The 16,816-nt window shown below is 37.1% G+C and overlaps 1 protein-coding gene across 1 annotated transcript in view; it reads right to left on the minus strand.

Moving 5' to 3' along the window:
- FAM227B (family with sequence similarity 227 member B) overlaps window positions 1-16,816 on the minus strand; it is a 45,957-nt gene that overhangs the window by 13,829 nt on the left and 15,312 nt on the right. Inside the window, exons 2-4 of the mRNA XM_069098019.1 lie at window positions 10,919-10,986; window positions 1,711-1,746; window positions 180-284 (exon numbers count right to left, since the gene is read on the minus strand). Of these exons, the coding sequence (XP_068954120.1) occupies window positions 180-284; window positions 1,711-1,746; window positions 10,919-10,986 (209 nt within the window). The remainder of the gene's footprint in view (window positions 1-179; window positions 285-1,710; window positions 1,747-10,918; window positions 10,987-16,816) is intronic.

A 16,816-nucleotide genomic window follows, 5' to 3' on the forward strand; every position in this document is an offset into this window, starting at 1 on the left:
TGCTTTTTCAGCAGGCAATAAATACTAGGCTTTATGCACTACTGATTTTAAATAACTAATTCGTATTTATTTTTACATTTAGTATGCTTTAATATGTTTTTTTTTTAAAAAAAAGCTTAGATCATTAGATAATGTTATGATGGACCACTCTTTGGCAAAGCAAATTAATGATTACTTACGTCAAGTTTCTGAGTTTTCAAAACGTAAAGAAAAATTTCGGAAGCTGTCAAATGTCTGGGTAGTTTTGAAGGCATGTTTACTCTGAAACCTAAGAAGGTACAATTCTAAAGAGAGGTGGGAGAAATAATAGGACAATAATTATTCTACTTTTCTTAGTGTTCTGGTGTGTTTTCATATGATATTATTGAAATGTATTATTTTAAAACTGTAACATAGTCTTTTTAAAATTTCTCTATCAGTCTAACCATAAACATTTATTGACTGCTTTCCATGTGCTAGGCACTGTGACACTAAATTAAACCCACCACCCTCTACACACCTCATAATGTTCTGCTTTGTTGGTGATTGAGATACTCAGTATATTCAAATGCCAAGAGATTAAGATATTTAGGTACTGAGTTTGAAAAAATGTACTTGGACACTCAGGATATAATCCAGACTCTGCCAGGAAATGGCCCAGGAAAGAATATCTCAATGTCCACAGTTGTCTTCATCTCATTCTTTCCTGGGTGCCCTGCTAGTACCAGCTCTACTTTTTCTCCCACAGTCTTAGGTGTCATAGCAATTGCTATCATCTATCTAAAATTTTACTAAAGTCTTTTTTTCCCCCTAAGAAAACAAGAGAAAAGAAAATAAAGCCTAAAAGTCTAGCTTGGTACAGTTTACTGGACAATGAGGCCCAGTTAATTTTCCTGCCATGAACTAGTCTGAACAAAATATATAGGCCCCAGCGCTCCATTTGAACATCATTGCTACTCTCTGCAGTATCCTCTTTCTGTCTCTTTTTATACAAAGGAGATGGGACAAAAGACGGTTAATTAAACCATCATTTCTGATTCAACAAAGGAAAAAATTAAACTGCCTTAGGGATATATTGACATACACAGTAGAATAAGTTCCTAGGAATAATGAACCTATTCCATTTTTATTTTTTAGTCCAGTAAGGCTAAGAGAAGGATGCTCCTGTTTCAGTCTTACAGCCAGTCCTATCATGCTGAAGGTGGAGAATCAGTGTTATAATCCAATAAAGCAGATATCCAGCCCTATCTAGGATAAGATCAGCAATGATGATTGACTACTAGATATAGCCACATCTGGTGGAGCTAAAAATGTCCTTTCTCTTTTAAGCTTTTAAAATAATTCAGGAATATGGAGCATTTTCATCATTATTGAAATGACTATTTCCAGCAATTGATAATTCCAGTAACTTATAACACTACCATAGATGAAAATGTTTAACATGCCCTAAAATGGTTTTATGGATACTAACTTAATTATTTAAAATGCTACCAAAGTATATATTTTAAAATTTTAAATTATGAAAGTACCAGATACTCTATATAAAAGATTAAGAATGAAAACTAGAGTTAAGTAGCAAAAACATCTCATATTAAAATTTAAGTTAAAACAAATCTAAAACCTTTATTTTCTAGGATTCAATATATAAATTCATATTACTTTAAACATTTTTTAACATAGTATATTGGTTTAATCTAAAATGTGTTCTTATAGAAAAGAATTTTTAAATACCTCTACAATCTTCTTTTCAGTTGTAAAATATGGATACTGAAAAATAGTAAAAAAAAAAAACTTTAAAAAACTCATATAAAAACTCCCATTTGCCCTTAAGTTTTATCTTTTCTTTTTAGATTAACAATATAAGTTGCCATATGTGTTAGTTCTAATGTTCATAAGTATTGGCAATTAACTGACTAAAGGTTTTTAAGAAATTGAAATATTTATACATAAGTTATTTTACTATTCTAGAGATCATCTATTTTATATATGTAGATGTGCATATATACATATGCTATAATTGCTATACTTGCCATAATTATTTCAACAACAAACTGAGTAAATTGACTACTCTTTTCAACGTTTACTTTTTTTCAAGCAGGGTCCATTAGAATTCCCTCATATTCAATCTACCCTCTATCCACTTCCTTCCCTTTCTTTTTTCCCATTCTCTACTTTTTTAGAGAGCTTATTTTACATACATGTTTTATACACATTTATAACAGTTAAATGCATTTTGATTATAAATCTTCATTACTGGTCTTTTATTTCCAACATGTTCATATGATCTAATATTCCCTTTTTGTCTTACTGGCTACCATTTGAGGTGATTTCACCTAGGTTAACTATTTTACACCAGTTATGCTCATGATGAATCATGTATTTTGTTAGAGAGGCAACATAGTATAATTCTAGAATAGAATATTAATAGTTGGCTTGTGAGTACTTAGGGAAGGAGTAGCCAGTCCACTAATAGCCAATCTATTTTCCCAAACTATAACTTATTCCAAAAGACCACAATCATCTTTGTTAAAGGGTTACTATTTGGGATGGCTTGGTGGAGCAGTGAACAGAGCACTGGCCATGGAGTCAGGAGGACCTGAGTTCAAATCCGACCTCAGACACTTAACACAAAACTAGCTGTGTAACCTTGGGCAAGTCACTTAACCCCAATTGCCCTACCTTCTGCCCTCCAAAAAGCAAAAAAAAAGGGGGGGGAGATTACTATTCAATCAGAAAAATGTAGTAATTAGGATTTTAATAGGTATTTTAATAGGCATTCTCTTACAAGAAACTTCAAGAGAAAATGGTGAAATGTGAGCAGGATGATGGGACACTTGGGTGATGGCTGGGAGGGATAGTTAATAGTTTGGATAACAGGATTATATTCAATATAAATTAAAAAACTCCTGAATTTAAACTTCTCACAAACACACACACACACACACACACACACACACACATTCCCCTAAGTCATCCAAGTATGGGAAAGATTTAACTAGACAGAAGTTAATGTGAAAATAACAGATTTAAGTAGACTAAAAGCAAATAGTGGAATATTCTGACATTTATCAAAGAAACTAACAAAGTCTTAGGCTTAACAAAAATGTAGTGTCCTCATCAACTCTCAGAACACATATGTAATGTCACATTCAATTTTAACTGTCACAAGATATAATCAGTCTGGAAACCATTTCTTGGATAAAATGGTTAAAGAAACTGGAGTTGTTTACGCTGAAGAAGAGTGATATTATAGGAGGAGACTGGAACTCGGGAAATTTGGTTTAATTCTGTATTTACCTTTAGTTTATTATGTGACCTTGGGTAAGTCATTCCAATTTTTCATATTGAACATTTGTTTCCTAATAATCTATAAATGTCCTTTAGAACTTTTAAATCTAAGGTTGGGTTTTTTTTTCTTTTAAAATATTTCATTGGTGTTTTGTTATTTTTATCTTTATGTTACTTTCCAATAAATTTTCCATACTCAATAGAACTCTACTATTACAAAGTTTGCTAATGTTGTTATTGTTCTTTGGTCATTTAGACCATGTTCAACTCTTTGTGATCCCATTTAGGGTTTTTGTGGCAAAGATACTGGAGTGGTTTTCCATTTCCTTTTACAGCTCATTTGACAGATGAGGAAACTGAGGAAAACAAGGTTAAATAACTTACCTGGGATCACACAGCTACTGAACATCTGAGGTAGGGTTGCATACATTATTATCTTTAAAAGGGCACTGCTGGGGGGGGGGGCAGAGATAAGATGTCAGAGTAAAAATGGGACCTCTTTGTGTCTTCATCTCCCACTACCACTAATACATGTAAAAAAATGACTCTAAACAAATTTTAGAACTAAAGAACCCACAAAGTGACAGAGAGAAACAAATCTCCCACTGAAGGCAGCCTGGCAGGCCGACAGGAAGTGTCTATCACACTGAGCTGGGAGCCAAGCACAGTCCCGTGTGAGCCACATGGTTCTGGTGCTGGGCCAGCTCAAACTAGTGGTGGCTGGAGCAGATTTCAGGAGAGTAAATCACCAGGAGCTGTGACAGTTGAGTGGCAACATGAGCGAGCAAAGGAAGCAAGTCAAGCACAGCAGTCTGACTCTGGATTCCTTTATTGGGGACAAAAAGGATTGGGTCATGGAACAGGAGAAAGACAGCAAAGCCAGAACTCCTGCACCAGAAGCTTCCAAGAAAAGAATAAGCTGCTTACAGTCCATAGAGGAGCTTAAGAAGGATTTTGAAAACCAGAAGTGGGGGAAAGATTGGGAAGAAAAATGAGAATGATGCAAGAAAATTATAAAATGAGAGTCAACAACCTGACTGAATAAAATAATGCCTTAAAAAATAGACTAATTCAAATGGCAAAAGAGTCTCAAAAGCCAATGAGGAGAAGAATGCCTTAAAAAGCTGAATTTGCCAGATGGAAAAAGAATCCCAACAGCTCATTAAAGAGAATCATTCCTTCAGAATTAGATTGGAGCAAATGGAAGCTAGTGACTTTGTGAGAAATCAAGGTATTATTAAACAGATCCAAACAAATGAAAAAATAGAAGGCAATGTGAAATATCCCACTGGGAAAACCACTGACCTGGAAAATAGATCCAGAAAAGATAATTTAAAAATTATTGGACTACCTGAAAGCCATGAGCTAAAAAAGAACCTATAAATCATCCTTCAATAAATTCTCAAGGAAAACTTCCCTGTTTTAGAACCAGAGGGCAAAATGGAGGTTGAAAGAATCCACCAATCATATCCTGAAAAAGATCCCCAAAAGAAAACTCCTAGGAATATTACAGCCAGGTTCTGGAGTTCCCATATCAGTGATAAAATATTATAAGCAGCCAGGAAGAAACAATTTGAATATTGTGGAAACACAATCAAGATAACCCAGGATCTGGCAGCTTCTACACTGAGGAATCAAAGGGCTTGGAATGTGATATTCCGGAGGTCAAAGGAGCTGGGATTAAAACCAAGGATCACCTACATAGCAAAACTGAGTATCATGTTTCAGGGGAAAATATGGTCATTCAATGGAATAGAGGACTTTCAAGCATTCTTGATGAAAAAACCAGAGTTGAATAGAAAATTTTACATTCAGATATAAGAAGCAAGAGAAGCATGAGAAGGTAAACAGGGAAAAGAAATCATAAGGAACTTATCAAAGTTGAACTACTTACATTCCACATAAAAAATGACAATTGTAACTTATGAAACTTTTCTCAGTATGAGAATAGTTGAAGGGAATAGAAATGCATATGTATATATGTATATATACATATATGTCTATATAGGAGGGTATATGGGCATATGAATACATATGCGAGTGTGTGTATATATGTGTACAGGTATACATAGATAGGACCAGTTGAATAGGAAGGGATGATACTTAAAAGGTGAAATTAAGAGGTTAGAGAGGGATATAATGAGAGGAGATGGGAAGAGATAGAATGGGGTCAATTATCTCATATAGAAGAGGCAAGGGAAAACTGTTACAATGGAGGGGAAGAACAGGAAGGCAAAAGGGAATGAGTCAACCTTATCATCAATAAATTTGGTTTAGGGAGGGAATGACATACACACTAAATAGGGTATCTTGCCCTACAGGAGAGTAGGGGGAAAGGGGATCAGAGGGGGGATGATGGAAGGGAGGGCAGGCTGGGGGGGGGGGGGGGAAGTTGGAAGCACCCACTTTTGAAAAGGGACAGGAGCAAAGTAGAGAATAGAACAAGTTGGGGTGGGATAGAATGGAGGAAAATATAGTCAGTCTTTCACAATATATCCGCTATGGAAATGTTTTGCATAGCTATACATATACAACATATATTGAATTGCTTATCTTCCCAGTAAGGGTGAGGGATGAGGGAGGCAAGAAAAAATCTGCAATTCAAAGGTTTAAAATCAAAAGTTTAAAAATATATACATAATAATTATTATTATTTTACATGTAACTGGGAAATAAGATATACAGCCTCTGGGGCATAGAGATCCACCGTGCCCTACTGGAAAATAGGAGGGGGGATGGGGAAGATATAGGAGAGAGCAGATTGAGGGAGAGGATATTCAGTGGGATCACTGTTTTGGGGTGGTGGTAGGGGAAAAATTGGGAGAAAATTTGTAACTCAAAATCTTGTGGAAATGAATGATGTAAACTAAAAAAGAAAAAAAAAATCAAAGAAAAGAAAAAAAAAAGAAAACTCCTAGGAATCTTATAGCCAAATGCCAGAGTTCCCAGGTCAAAGAGAAAATACTGCAAGCAGTCAGGAAGAAACAATTTGAGTCTTGCAGAAACACAACCAGCATAACACAAGACTTAGCAGCTTCTACACTAAGGGATTGAAGGGTTTGCAATGTGATATTCCAGAGGTCAAAGGAGTTAGGGCTAAAACTAAGAATCACCCACCCAGCAAAACTGAATATAATGCTACAGGGGAAAATATAGTCATTCAATGAAATAGAGGATTTTCAAGCATTCTTGCTGAAAAAAACCAGAGCTGAACAGAAAATTTGACTTTCAAATACAAGAAGCAAGAGAAGCATGAGAAGGTAAACAGGAAAAAGAAATCATAAGGAACTTATAAAAGTTGAACTATTTATATTTCTACATGGAAAAAACAATAATTTTAACTCATAAGACTTTTCTCAGTATGAAGATAGTTGAAGGGAATATATATGTGTATATATGTGCATACGTACATATATATGTATAGGAGGGTGTGCATGTGCATATGTATGCACATGTATACATAGATAGAGGGCACAGGATGAGTTGAATATGAAGGGATGATGTATAAAAAATATAAAATTAAGAGGTGAGAGAGGAATATATTGGGAGAAGGAGAAATGGAGAGATAGATTAGGGTAAATTATCTCATATAAAAGAGGCAAGAGAAAACTGTTACAATGTTACAATGGAGGGGAAGAGCAGGAAAGTGAAGGGGAATGGGTCAAATTTACTCTCATTGAATTTGGCTTAAGGAGGGAATAACCTACACACTCAATTGGGTATTGTACCCTACAGGAAAGTAGGGGGGGAAGGGGAAAAGAGGGGGGATCATAGAAGGGAGGGCAGATTGGGGGAGAGGGTAGTTAGAAGCAAACACTTTTGAAAAGGGACAGGGTCAAAGGAGAAAATAGAATAAGTGGGGGTGGGATATGATGGAGGGAATTATAGTTCGTTTTTCACAGTATAACTACTATGGAAATGTTCTGCATAACTTGTGGAGAGTCAAAATATTTGATCCAGCACTCAGATAAAATCTCAACAGCTGGTTCTAAAGGGAGTCCTTTGAGTTGTGGCTTTTGAAGCTAGCTCCTGGAATTTTCCTTTATGATGTGCTGCATTTAAATAATATGTTACCTGAGTTCTGAGATCAAAGGACTTGCCCTGCACTAAGATTCTAGCCAAAAGGTGTTAAATCCTTATTAGATTAGAGACATTCTGTTCATCCAGGATATTGTTACATTACCTAAACCTCCTGTAATAATAGTGATAAGAAAACTCGAGTTACAGTTTCCTTTATCTTTTTGCTCTATAAAAACCTTGTTCAAAGAATCAATAAAGGGAGTTCTTCCTTGAACTACCCACATTGCCTGGTAAATTCTCTATCACATCTTTGCTCACACTTGGGGCTGGCACCCAGTGGCTCCCGGCAGTAACTACACATATACAAACTATATTGAATTGCTTATCATCCTAGTGGGGGTGGGTGAGGAGGGAAGAAGGGAAAGAATCTGGAAATCAACGTTTTAAAAAGAAATGTTTAAAAATTGCTTTTTACATGCAATTGGGAAATAAGATATACAGGTACTGGGGTATAGAAATCCATCTTGCCCTGCTAAAAAGTTAGGAGGGTGATGAGGGAGGATATAAGAGAATAGATTGGGGGAAAGGGTATTCAGTAGGCTTGCTATTTTGGGGTAGGGGTAGGGGAAAGATAGGGAGAAAAATTTGTAACTCAAAATCTTGTGGAAATGAATGTTGAAAAGTAAAAATAAATAAATTGGAAAAAAAGAAATCCCTAAAAACAATTTTAAAAATTAACAAAAGGATGCTACTAACCCTTATTGCCATCAGTTCCCAGGGGTAAGTGAGAGTCAAGTTTGCAAACAATAGAGAAGATGCTGGTTTTAAAAATACTATAAACAGGATTTTGTCCTGAAAAGCAGATATAGGAAGGGGAGGGTAATATATGTGCTTCAGACTAATCAAGCTTTTTCATAAGGCACCTGGGAAGTCTACAGCCTCTCTCCAGGCCATGCATTGGCAGGGGCCTCGAGGAGGTGATAATGATAACAAGTCTACAAAATATATTCAGAAAGACAACAGTGGCATGCCAAAATTAACAAGGTTATGATCTAAGGGACCCAGGAGAAAAGATAATATTTGTCTTCAAACATTTGAAGGGATATTACATGAAACAGGAAGTGTACATCCTTTGTGTTGTTCCAGAGGGTAAGTAGAGCTAGGAAGAATAAGTGGGAGGAAATTACAGGGGGGCAAATTTTGACCTTATAAAAAGAACCTCCTGAAACTTAAAGTTGTCCAAGAATGAAATGGGCTTCCTTGTGATGCCATAACGTCCACAGAACATGAAGGGTTTACACTGATTGGCTATCTGTCAGAGATGTTAAAAGAGGATTTGTGTGTGGGAAGAGAGACTGGGTCAGATAAACTCTTAAAGTCTTTTCTTGCTCTAAGATTCTTTGATTATACCGTGAAAAGCCCCCATGTGGTAGTCAGAAAAGCTACCAATGGCTGTTGTACTCACTTGAAGATTCTGAAGGTCTGCCTTTTTCTTTTGGGGCTCAGGTCTTCTTATTTCTTCTAGGCTGGAAGTGTATGGGCCACTTGTGGGCCTAGAGTTAATGATGTGTATAGGGTCATATAGATGGTAAGTGTCTGAGGCAGGATTTGAACTCAGGATTTCCTAACACCATGTCTAGTAGCTCCTCCCAAGGGGCCTACTATATTGTGACAGAACTTAGTGTGAATACCCAATTATCTTTAGCCCTACCATAGCTCAGAACTCCTAAATCCAAGCTATTCACAAGTCTCAGTTTTCCCAAGCAGGTGGGAAACACATTACATTTGAGAACTAAAACAATTTTATCCCTTAAGGTGTTTTAAGTGACTTTAGGGTGGGGTAGGAAATAATTATCAGGGCATATTATTCCAAGTACAGCTCACTATATTAAGAAGCTGAAAATTAAATAAATGCTGGTTTCAAATGGAATCCTCAGATGTCGTTGTAAGGCAAGCCTAGTTTCTTAAAGAGCAAAAGAAAGGCAACCTGACAAGTTTTGAATGTCAAAGTCACTTTCTAAAAGTAGCTATTAAAGTGACAGATAGATGCCTTTAAGTTTACAAAGTAAAATTCTAATGCTTAAGTTATTCTTTTATACAAGTAAAAAAGATTTGGAGAACCCATATGTAAATAAACTTTTATTTTAAAACCAAGAAGAGTTTAAAAATAAAAGCACCCAGATGAATTCTTTCAATATTCCCCTCCAAACAACTTTAAAATAACACCTCAAATCAAATTTTGGATCAACAGAGCAAAAACCCCAAACAAACAAAAAAACACTGAGGCAAGATATTTTTCTAGCCTAAGAAAACTTAAGAGGTTGGCAGAAAGAGTTTATGACACCAGGTTGAATGCCTATCCAGAACCCACACATGCATTGGTGGCATTAACAGCCACAAAAGCAGCAGGAACAACTTCAGGAACTCTCAGCCCAGAGGTGGTAAGAGGGTTGAATAATCAGACAGAGATTGAGGGGGACTCTTTGTAGGCATTGGGTACAGCTGGTGCTGATTGTCAATTCTACTGTCCATCCACAGTTCTGGGTCACAATCCCAGGGAAGAAAGGAACACTGGTGGTTGTTCATAAGGGAGTGTTGTAAAGATAATTAATTAAACTCTAAAATTCAATGAAATTAAACTTCCACCAGTTTGAATAGAGACAGTATCATGTAGGTGCTTTTCAAAACTTGAAGACATTTTCTCAACTCTTAGACTTTAAAAATCTCTCTCTCTCTCTCTCTCTCTCTCACACACACACACACACTCACACCCTTTTTCTAATTTATTTTTTCTTTGTGCTGTCTTTATGCAAATGTTCTCTTAATATTTTTTGGCAGGGCTTAATCCTCCATGCCAAAAACCCCCCCAAAACAACCATATTTCTTTTGAGCTAGAAGATCTATCAAACAACCAAGGTAAGTTTTAGTCCCATGCATTTAATAAATACTTATATCTATCTTAAAAGAGAACCTTGTCTGAGTGGGATAGACTAGGTACAAAATGCCAAGAAACACTGTGACTTGTGTCAAGATTCAGTCCACAAAACTATCATAATGAGCATGTTTAAGATAGAGATAAGTCCATGGGAAAACATTCTTGTTAATCGTTCTGGTGAATAACGATGAAAATTCTCATTAATATTATTAGTATGGGTATGTGTATAGGGTGGAGAAGTTCTTGTAATTTGTTTTTTTTTTCTTTTTGGAGGGCAATTGGGGTTGAGTGACTTGCCCAAGGTCACATGGCTAGTTTGTGTGTGTGTGTGTGTGTTAAGTGTCTGAGGCAGGATTTGAACTCAGGTCCTCCTGACTCCAGGGCTGGTGCTCTATTCACTGCACCACCTAGCCACCCCAAGTTTATAATAAATATTAAACAGTCTCTTGGGTTAATGTTGGACATTAGCTACAATGCAGAAACTGAAATAGTACACACTGAAAAAAAACACATATGTTACTAGTACAGATTTCAAGGAAAAGTCCACGTTACTTGCAAATAATGCACATTTTTTACATCCAAAAATTTATATACTCTATCTGATGAAGGAAGTTAATAAATAGTTTACCTAAAACATTAAATTATGAACATGCAAATTTCAAGGAAATGTTAAAATTGTATAAATAAAATACATACCATAAATGTTGTTTTCCTCCTTCTTTGATCTATCATTTTCCTCATTTTCTCCAATTTTCTATTATGATCTTTAAAAAATGAGATATGACTTAGAAATAGAAAAGATTATCAACCTTCTTCATATTTCATCAACATAGGAGCTCTTACCATGATAGGAATTTTAGAGTTAGAGAAGACTACAGGTGCTGTCTAGTCCAACCACCTTATTTTACAGATGAAGAAATTGAAACCCAGAGTGATTTCCTGAAGTCATACTTCAGAACTGAGATTTCAACCCAGCTTGTCTAACTCCTGATCTAAAGATTTTTCAAAACATCATGTTACTACCACCTTACTTTGACACTTTTGTGAATCTGGGATATCATCGATATAGTATTTCATCAATGCAATTCACAATTCATTCATACCCCTCTATCCCATTGAACTCTTATCCATGATGTCCTGTGTATCCTTCAGAGGAGGTCCACTCAGTGCATTGGGGGCTCTCCTCCAGTTTTTTTGACACCACATGGATAGTAAGGGAGAATGCAAGTTGTTCGGCAGTAACTTTGTTTCATTTATAGCAAGAATGTTAAGATTGATATAATTTAATTCCTTAACTTATTGATCATTCGATAAGCATCTCACATTTAGAGTAAAAGCTGTTAATGTTTATATACAGTTTAAAAGTTGTTTGATTCTTTGCACCCTCTGACCCATTTCCTATCACTCTACCACCATTGCTGAACAAGCAGAAGTGAGCTATAAAGGGCTGAGGGCTAGTCTGTCTTTTTCTTTGTTTCATGGCTTTTGAGGCCAAAGAATCCATAGCCAGTTGACCAGGCTACTGGTGATTAGCCTCTTCATTATCAACTAGATTGGTCCTCAGAAAGCAGACACAAGAATAGGCTCTTGCCAAGACCACACTGGAAGCCTTTCCCAATAGCAGAAATTTCCAGAGCTGTATCATAGCCTTTAAGAACCCATTAAAGGCTTTCTTGGGGTGGAGTCAAGTAAAAACAGAAACTCCATGTGGCTCTGGCTCCACACCACCTACAATTCATGTAAAAGGGGACTCTGAACAAACTTTGGAGCTACAGAACCCACAAAATGACACAGAGAAGCTAACCTCCTGCTGAGTACAGACTGGCAGGCCGGCAAGAATTGGCCAGTGCAGTGCTCTGGGAAATGACCTCGGCTGGAGGGACTCCAGATCGCCAGCAGCTGTGATGATCCAGAATAATCAACACATAGAAGCTAAGGACAAAGTGAGAGGTCAGTGCAGTGTGGACTTTGGGACCCAGTAATTGGGAGTACCTCAGCTTTTGTCCCCAGGGAGGTGTAATAGTAATGGAATATAAAGATCCCCCTGTATTGGCTTGGTTTTCAATTTGATTGTGCTAAAACCCAGAGCTTGTGAATCCCACTTGTGGGATGGACTTGTTGACATGAAAAGAGAGGGCTGAACTGGGAGGAGCTGGTGATGTAAATTTAGAGAGACACAAGAAAAGAGAGAGGCAGAAGAAATTTTTGAAAGCAGAACCTTGGAGGCAGAGAGAGACTGAGAGGATTGCTGAGGGCCAGTTTGAATTGCCCAGAACTTTTGAGAGCTGCCACCCAGAGCTGCCAAGGTCTGAGGAGACATGGCTGTTGTGCTGGTACTTTGTCTGTCTGTTTTGATGTTGTTTTGCCATATTTCTCCACTGGTGAAAGACAGTGCTATTGTTGCAGAGGTCTCGGAAACTTGCTGTTGGTTTAGAGCTCCAGAGACTGTTCTGCAGACAGAGAGTGAATTCTGTCCACTGGTGAAGGACAGTGCTGTTGTTGCAGAGGTTTTAGAACCTTGCTGTTGGTTCAGAAGCCCTGAATAAGGATTTTCTTGTTGTATGTTTACAGAAATCCTGGAAGGGAGCTTTGCTAATGTTTTCAGGGGTCCTAGGACTGTTCTGCAGACAGAGAATGAATGAAGACACTAGCAATGTATCTTGTGGCCTTGCTAAGCTTTGTCTCCCCAGTAACAAAGATTGCTGAGAACTTGCCTGCTGTCAAGATGAAGAAAAGACCTCCATTTGGGTATTAAATGCTGTGCTTAAGCTTGTTGTAACTCTGGGGTAGATTGAATTGTAATCCAAGGGTGGGGAACTTTTGACCTTTTTGTGCTCTGTGATTGAAGAAATGAATGTACTTTACTTATGATTGGAAAGTAATCTCCATTTGAGAAGAGGGGCTTTGTGATGGACTAAATGAATGTACATCCTAGGGGTGGAGTAGTATTTAGAAGAGGGACTTTGTGACTGATTAAATCAATGTAATGTCCAGGGGTGGGGTAGTACTTGATTAAATCACACTTGGTAAATGCTGTATTATGAATTATACTATATGTTGATTCTCTCTGTTCTTAATTTGTCACTGAACAAAATGGAGAGCACCTATGCTGGTATTTTGAACCTTGGGAAGTTGCCTTTGCTTGGAATTACAGGCAGGAAACCAATGAAGGCTGTGGCACAGCCTCAGCCATATGGCAGTTTCAGCTCCTGGCCTGCAGACTGCAGGGGGACCAAGAGACGAGTCTGAGGAGTAATAACTCTTGCTTTAACCTACTTTGATCTGGATTGTGGTCTAGGGTGGAGGTCCTGGGGTGCATGACCAGCTTGCCAGAGTATGTGGAGGCTTCAGAGAGGGCACCCAACTAATTCCTCTGGCAGCTGCGAAAACCACAGTGTTTGGAACAAAGCTCCCCTGTGTGGTGGCAGAGTCCTACTGTGGGAAAAATCCCAGGGGTCAAGTGACTGAGTGGCAACATGACCAGGCAAAGGAAGCAAACCAAGCAGAGCAATCCAACATTAGACTCCTATTTTGGGGACAAAGGGTATCAAAGCATGGAACAGGAGGAAGACAGTGAATTCAGAACTCGTGCACCAAAAGCTTCCAAGAAAAATATGAGCTGGTTACAGGCCATAGAGGACCTTAAGAAGCAGACAAGAGAAGTGGAGGGAAAATGGGGAAGAGAAATGAGAACAATACAAGAAAATTATGAAATGGGAGTCAACAGCCTGACTGAGGAAAATCATACCTTAAAAAATAGACTAACTCAAATGGCAAAAGAGGCTCAAAAAGGCAATGAGGAGAAGAATGCCTTAAAAAGCTGAATTTTCCAGATGGAAAAAGAATCTCAAAAGCTCACTGAGGAGAATCATTCTTTCACAATTAGATTGGAGCAAATGGAAGCTAATGACTTTATGAGAAATCAAGATGCTGTTAAACAGATCCAAACAAATGAAAGAATAGAAGGCAATGTGAAAGATCTCATTGGAAAAACCACTGACCTGGATAATATATCCAGGAGAGATAATTTAAAAATTATTGGACTGCCTGAAAGCCATGAACCTAGAAATCATCCTCCAAGAAATTCTCAAGGAAAACTGCCCTGATGTTTTAGAACCAGAGAGCAAAATAGAGCTTGAAAGAATCCACTTATCACCCCCTGAAAAAGATCCCAAAAAGAAAACTCCTAGGAATATCATAACCAGGTTCTGAAATCCCTAGATCAAGGAGACAATATTACAAGCAGCGAGGAAGAAACAATTTGAATAGTGTGGAAACATAATCAGTATAACTCAAGTTCTGGCAGCTTCTACACTGAGGGATCGAAGGGCTTGGAATATGATATTCTGGAGGTCAAAGGAGCTGGGATTAAAACCAAGAATTACCTACCCAGCAAAACTGAATATCATGTTTCAGGGGAAAATATGGTCATTCAGTGGAATAGAGGACTTTCAAGTACTCTTGCTGAAAAAACCAGAGTTGAATAGAAAATTTGACATTCAGATACAAGAAGCAAGAGAAGCATGAGAAGCTAAACAGGGAAAAGAAATCATAAGGAACTTATCAAAGTTGAACTATTAACATTCCTACATGGAAAAATGATAATTGTAACTGACGAAAATTTTCTCAGTATGAAAATAGTTGAAGGGAATAGAAATATATATATCGGAGGGTATACGGCATATGAATACATATGTGAATGTGTGTATATATGTTTACAGATATACATAGATAGAGGGCACAGGACCAAGTTAATAGGAAGCGATGATACTTAAAAGTGAAATCAAGAGGTGAGAGAGGAATATAATGAGAGGAGATGGGGAGAGACAGAATGGGGTAAACTATCTCATATAAGAGGCAAGGGAAAATGGTTACAATGGAGGGGAAGAATAAGAAGGCAAAAGGGAATGGGTCAACCTTATTCTCATTGAATTTGGCTCAGGGAGGGAACAAAATATATACTCTCACCCTACAGGAGATTAGGGGGGAAGGGGATCAGAGGGGGGATGATGGAATGGAGGGCAGGCTGGGGGGAGAGGGAAGTTGGAAGCACCCACTTTTGAAAAGGGATGGGATCAAAGTAGAGAATCGAACAAGTGGGAGGTGGGATAGGAGGGAGGGAAATAAAGTCAGTCTTTTACAATATATCTATTTTGTTAATGTTTTGCATTAGCTACACATGTACAGCCTATACTGAATATTGATACTATTGCTTATCTTCCCAGTAAGGGTAGGTGACAAGAGAAGAAGGGAATGAATCTGGAATTCAAAGTTTTAAAATCAAATGTTCAAAAAAAAAAAATATATATATATATATACTATTATTAATACTATTTTACATGTAATTGGGAAATAAGATATACAGGCACTGGGGCATAGAGATCCACCATGCCCTACTGGAAAAGTCAAAGGGGGTATGGGAGAAGATATTGGAGAGAGTAGATTGGAGGAGGGGATATCCTGTGGGACTGCTATTTCGGGGTGGTAGGTAGGGGAAAAACAGGGAGAAAATTTGTAACTCAAAATCTGGCAGAAATGAATGATGTAAATCAGAAGTTAATAAAGCATTTGAAAAATGAAAAAAAAAATTTAAAAAAAGAACCCATCAAAATAAGACTTTATAGAGGTTGAGAAATTAAATGTTGGAAATTGTCTTCACAAAATGCAAATGAATATTAAGACTAGATGGTGGTTTTAAGTTCCTGTGTATGTGTCATGGACCCCTCTGGTTATCTGGTGGATTACAAGAGGAACCAATTATATTGAAATGAAGTTTTTGAGATATAAAAGAAAGAAGTTTACAGACCTAGGTTAAGAAACCTTGGCCTCGATCATTAATGAATATCAGCCTATTATCTTGATAAGCATAGTGCTAGGCACATAGAAAGTACTCAATAAACTCTTCTTGAATAACTAATTAAAACCAATAAAATATTCATAAATTTTGTTATTGATTTTTCTAAATATTTTGTTCCTAAAATGCCATCATATCCCAACATGACCACATTTACAAATTGAAAATACAACCTTTTCCATGTAAACTTCTTTTCCCCACTGTTCAATACTATATTTCCCCTAATTTCTCAAATATTTCTATATTTTCTATTCAATTTTGGCCTCAGAATAGGGTTATGCTGAACTACCTTGACGGAACACTTAAAAATACTATTCTGAAGAGGAGGTCTGGGTAAAGGAGAGATATTTTTTTTGTTTGGTGTTTTAAAATTTTTTTTTCCTGGTACATTCTTTAAAGCAACAGTTTTTCTCCCTCCTCCAAGAGAAATATTTAAAGAGAATTTTTTTCTTTCCATATCAGGCCTTATATATCTAGTGAATAAGATATTCTTACATGTAACTTGGGTTTATGGAGAAAGCAGAGATATGGAGTGTCCCACCTTACTTTAGCTCTGTGTGAAGATGTGTTTGGGAGTACAGGGTTTGGGGGAGGGAGGAAACTGCTCCTTGTTAATGAGTCTATGCATATTCATTAGAAGCATGACTGGGAGTTCAGAGATGACTCATATCCTATTAAAAACTAGGAAAGCTTAAAAGCCATGTATGTGCTGAGGCCAACAATTGATTTTTTTTTTTTGG

Source organism: Petaurus breviceps, unplaced genomic scaffold (genome assembly GCF_028583685.1).
Source record: "Petaurus breviceps papuanus isolate PSGF00001 unplaced genomic scaffold, PetGlider_PUasm1.0 37, whole genome shotgun sequence".
Classification (NCBI taxonomy): Eukaryota; Metazoa; Chordata; class Mammalia; order Diprotodontia; family Petauridae; genus Petaurus; species Petaurus breviceps.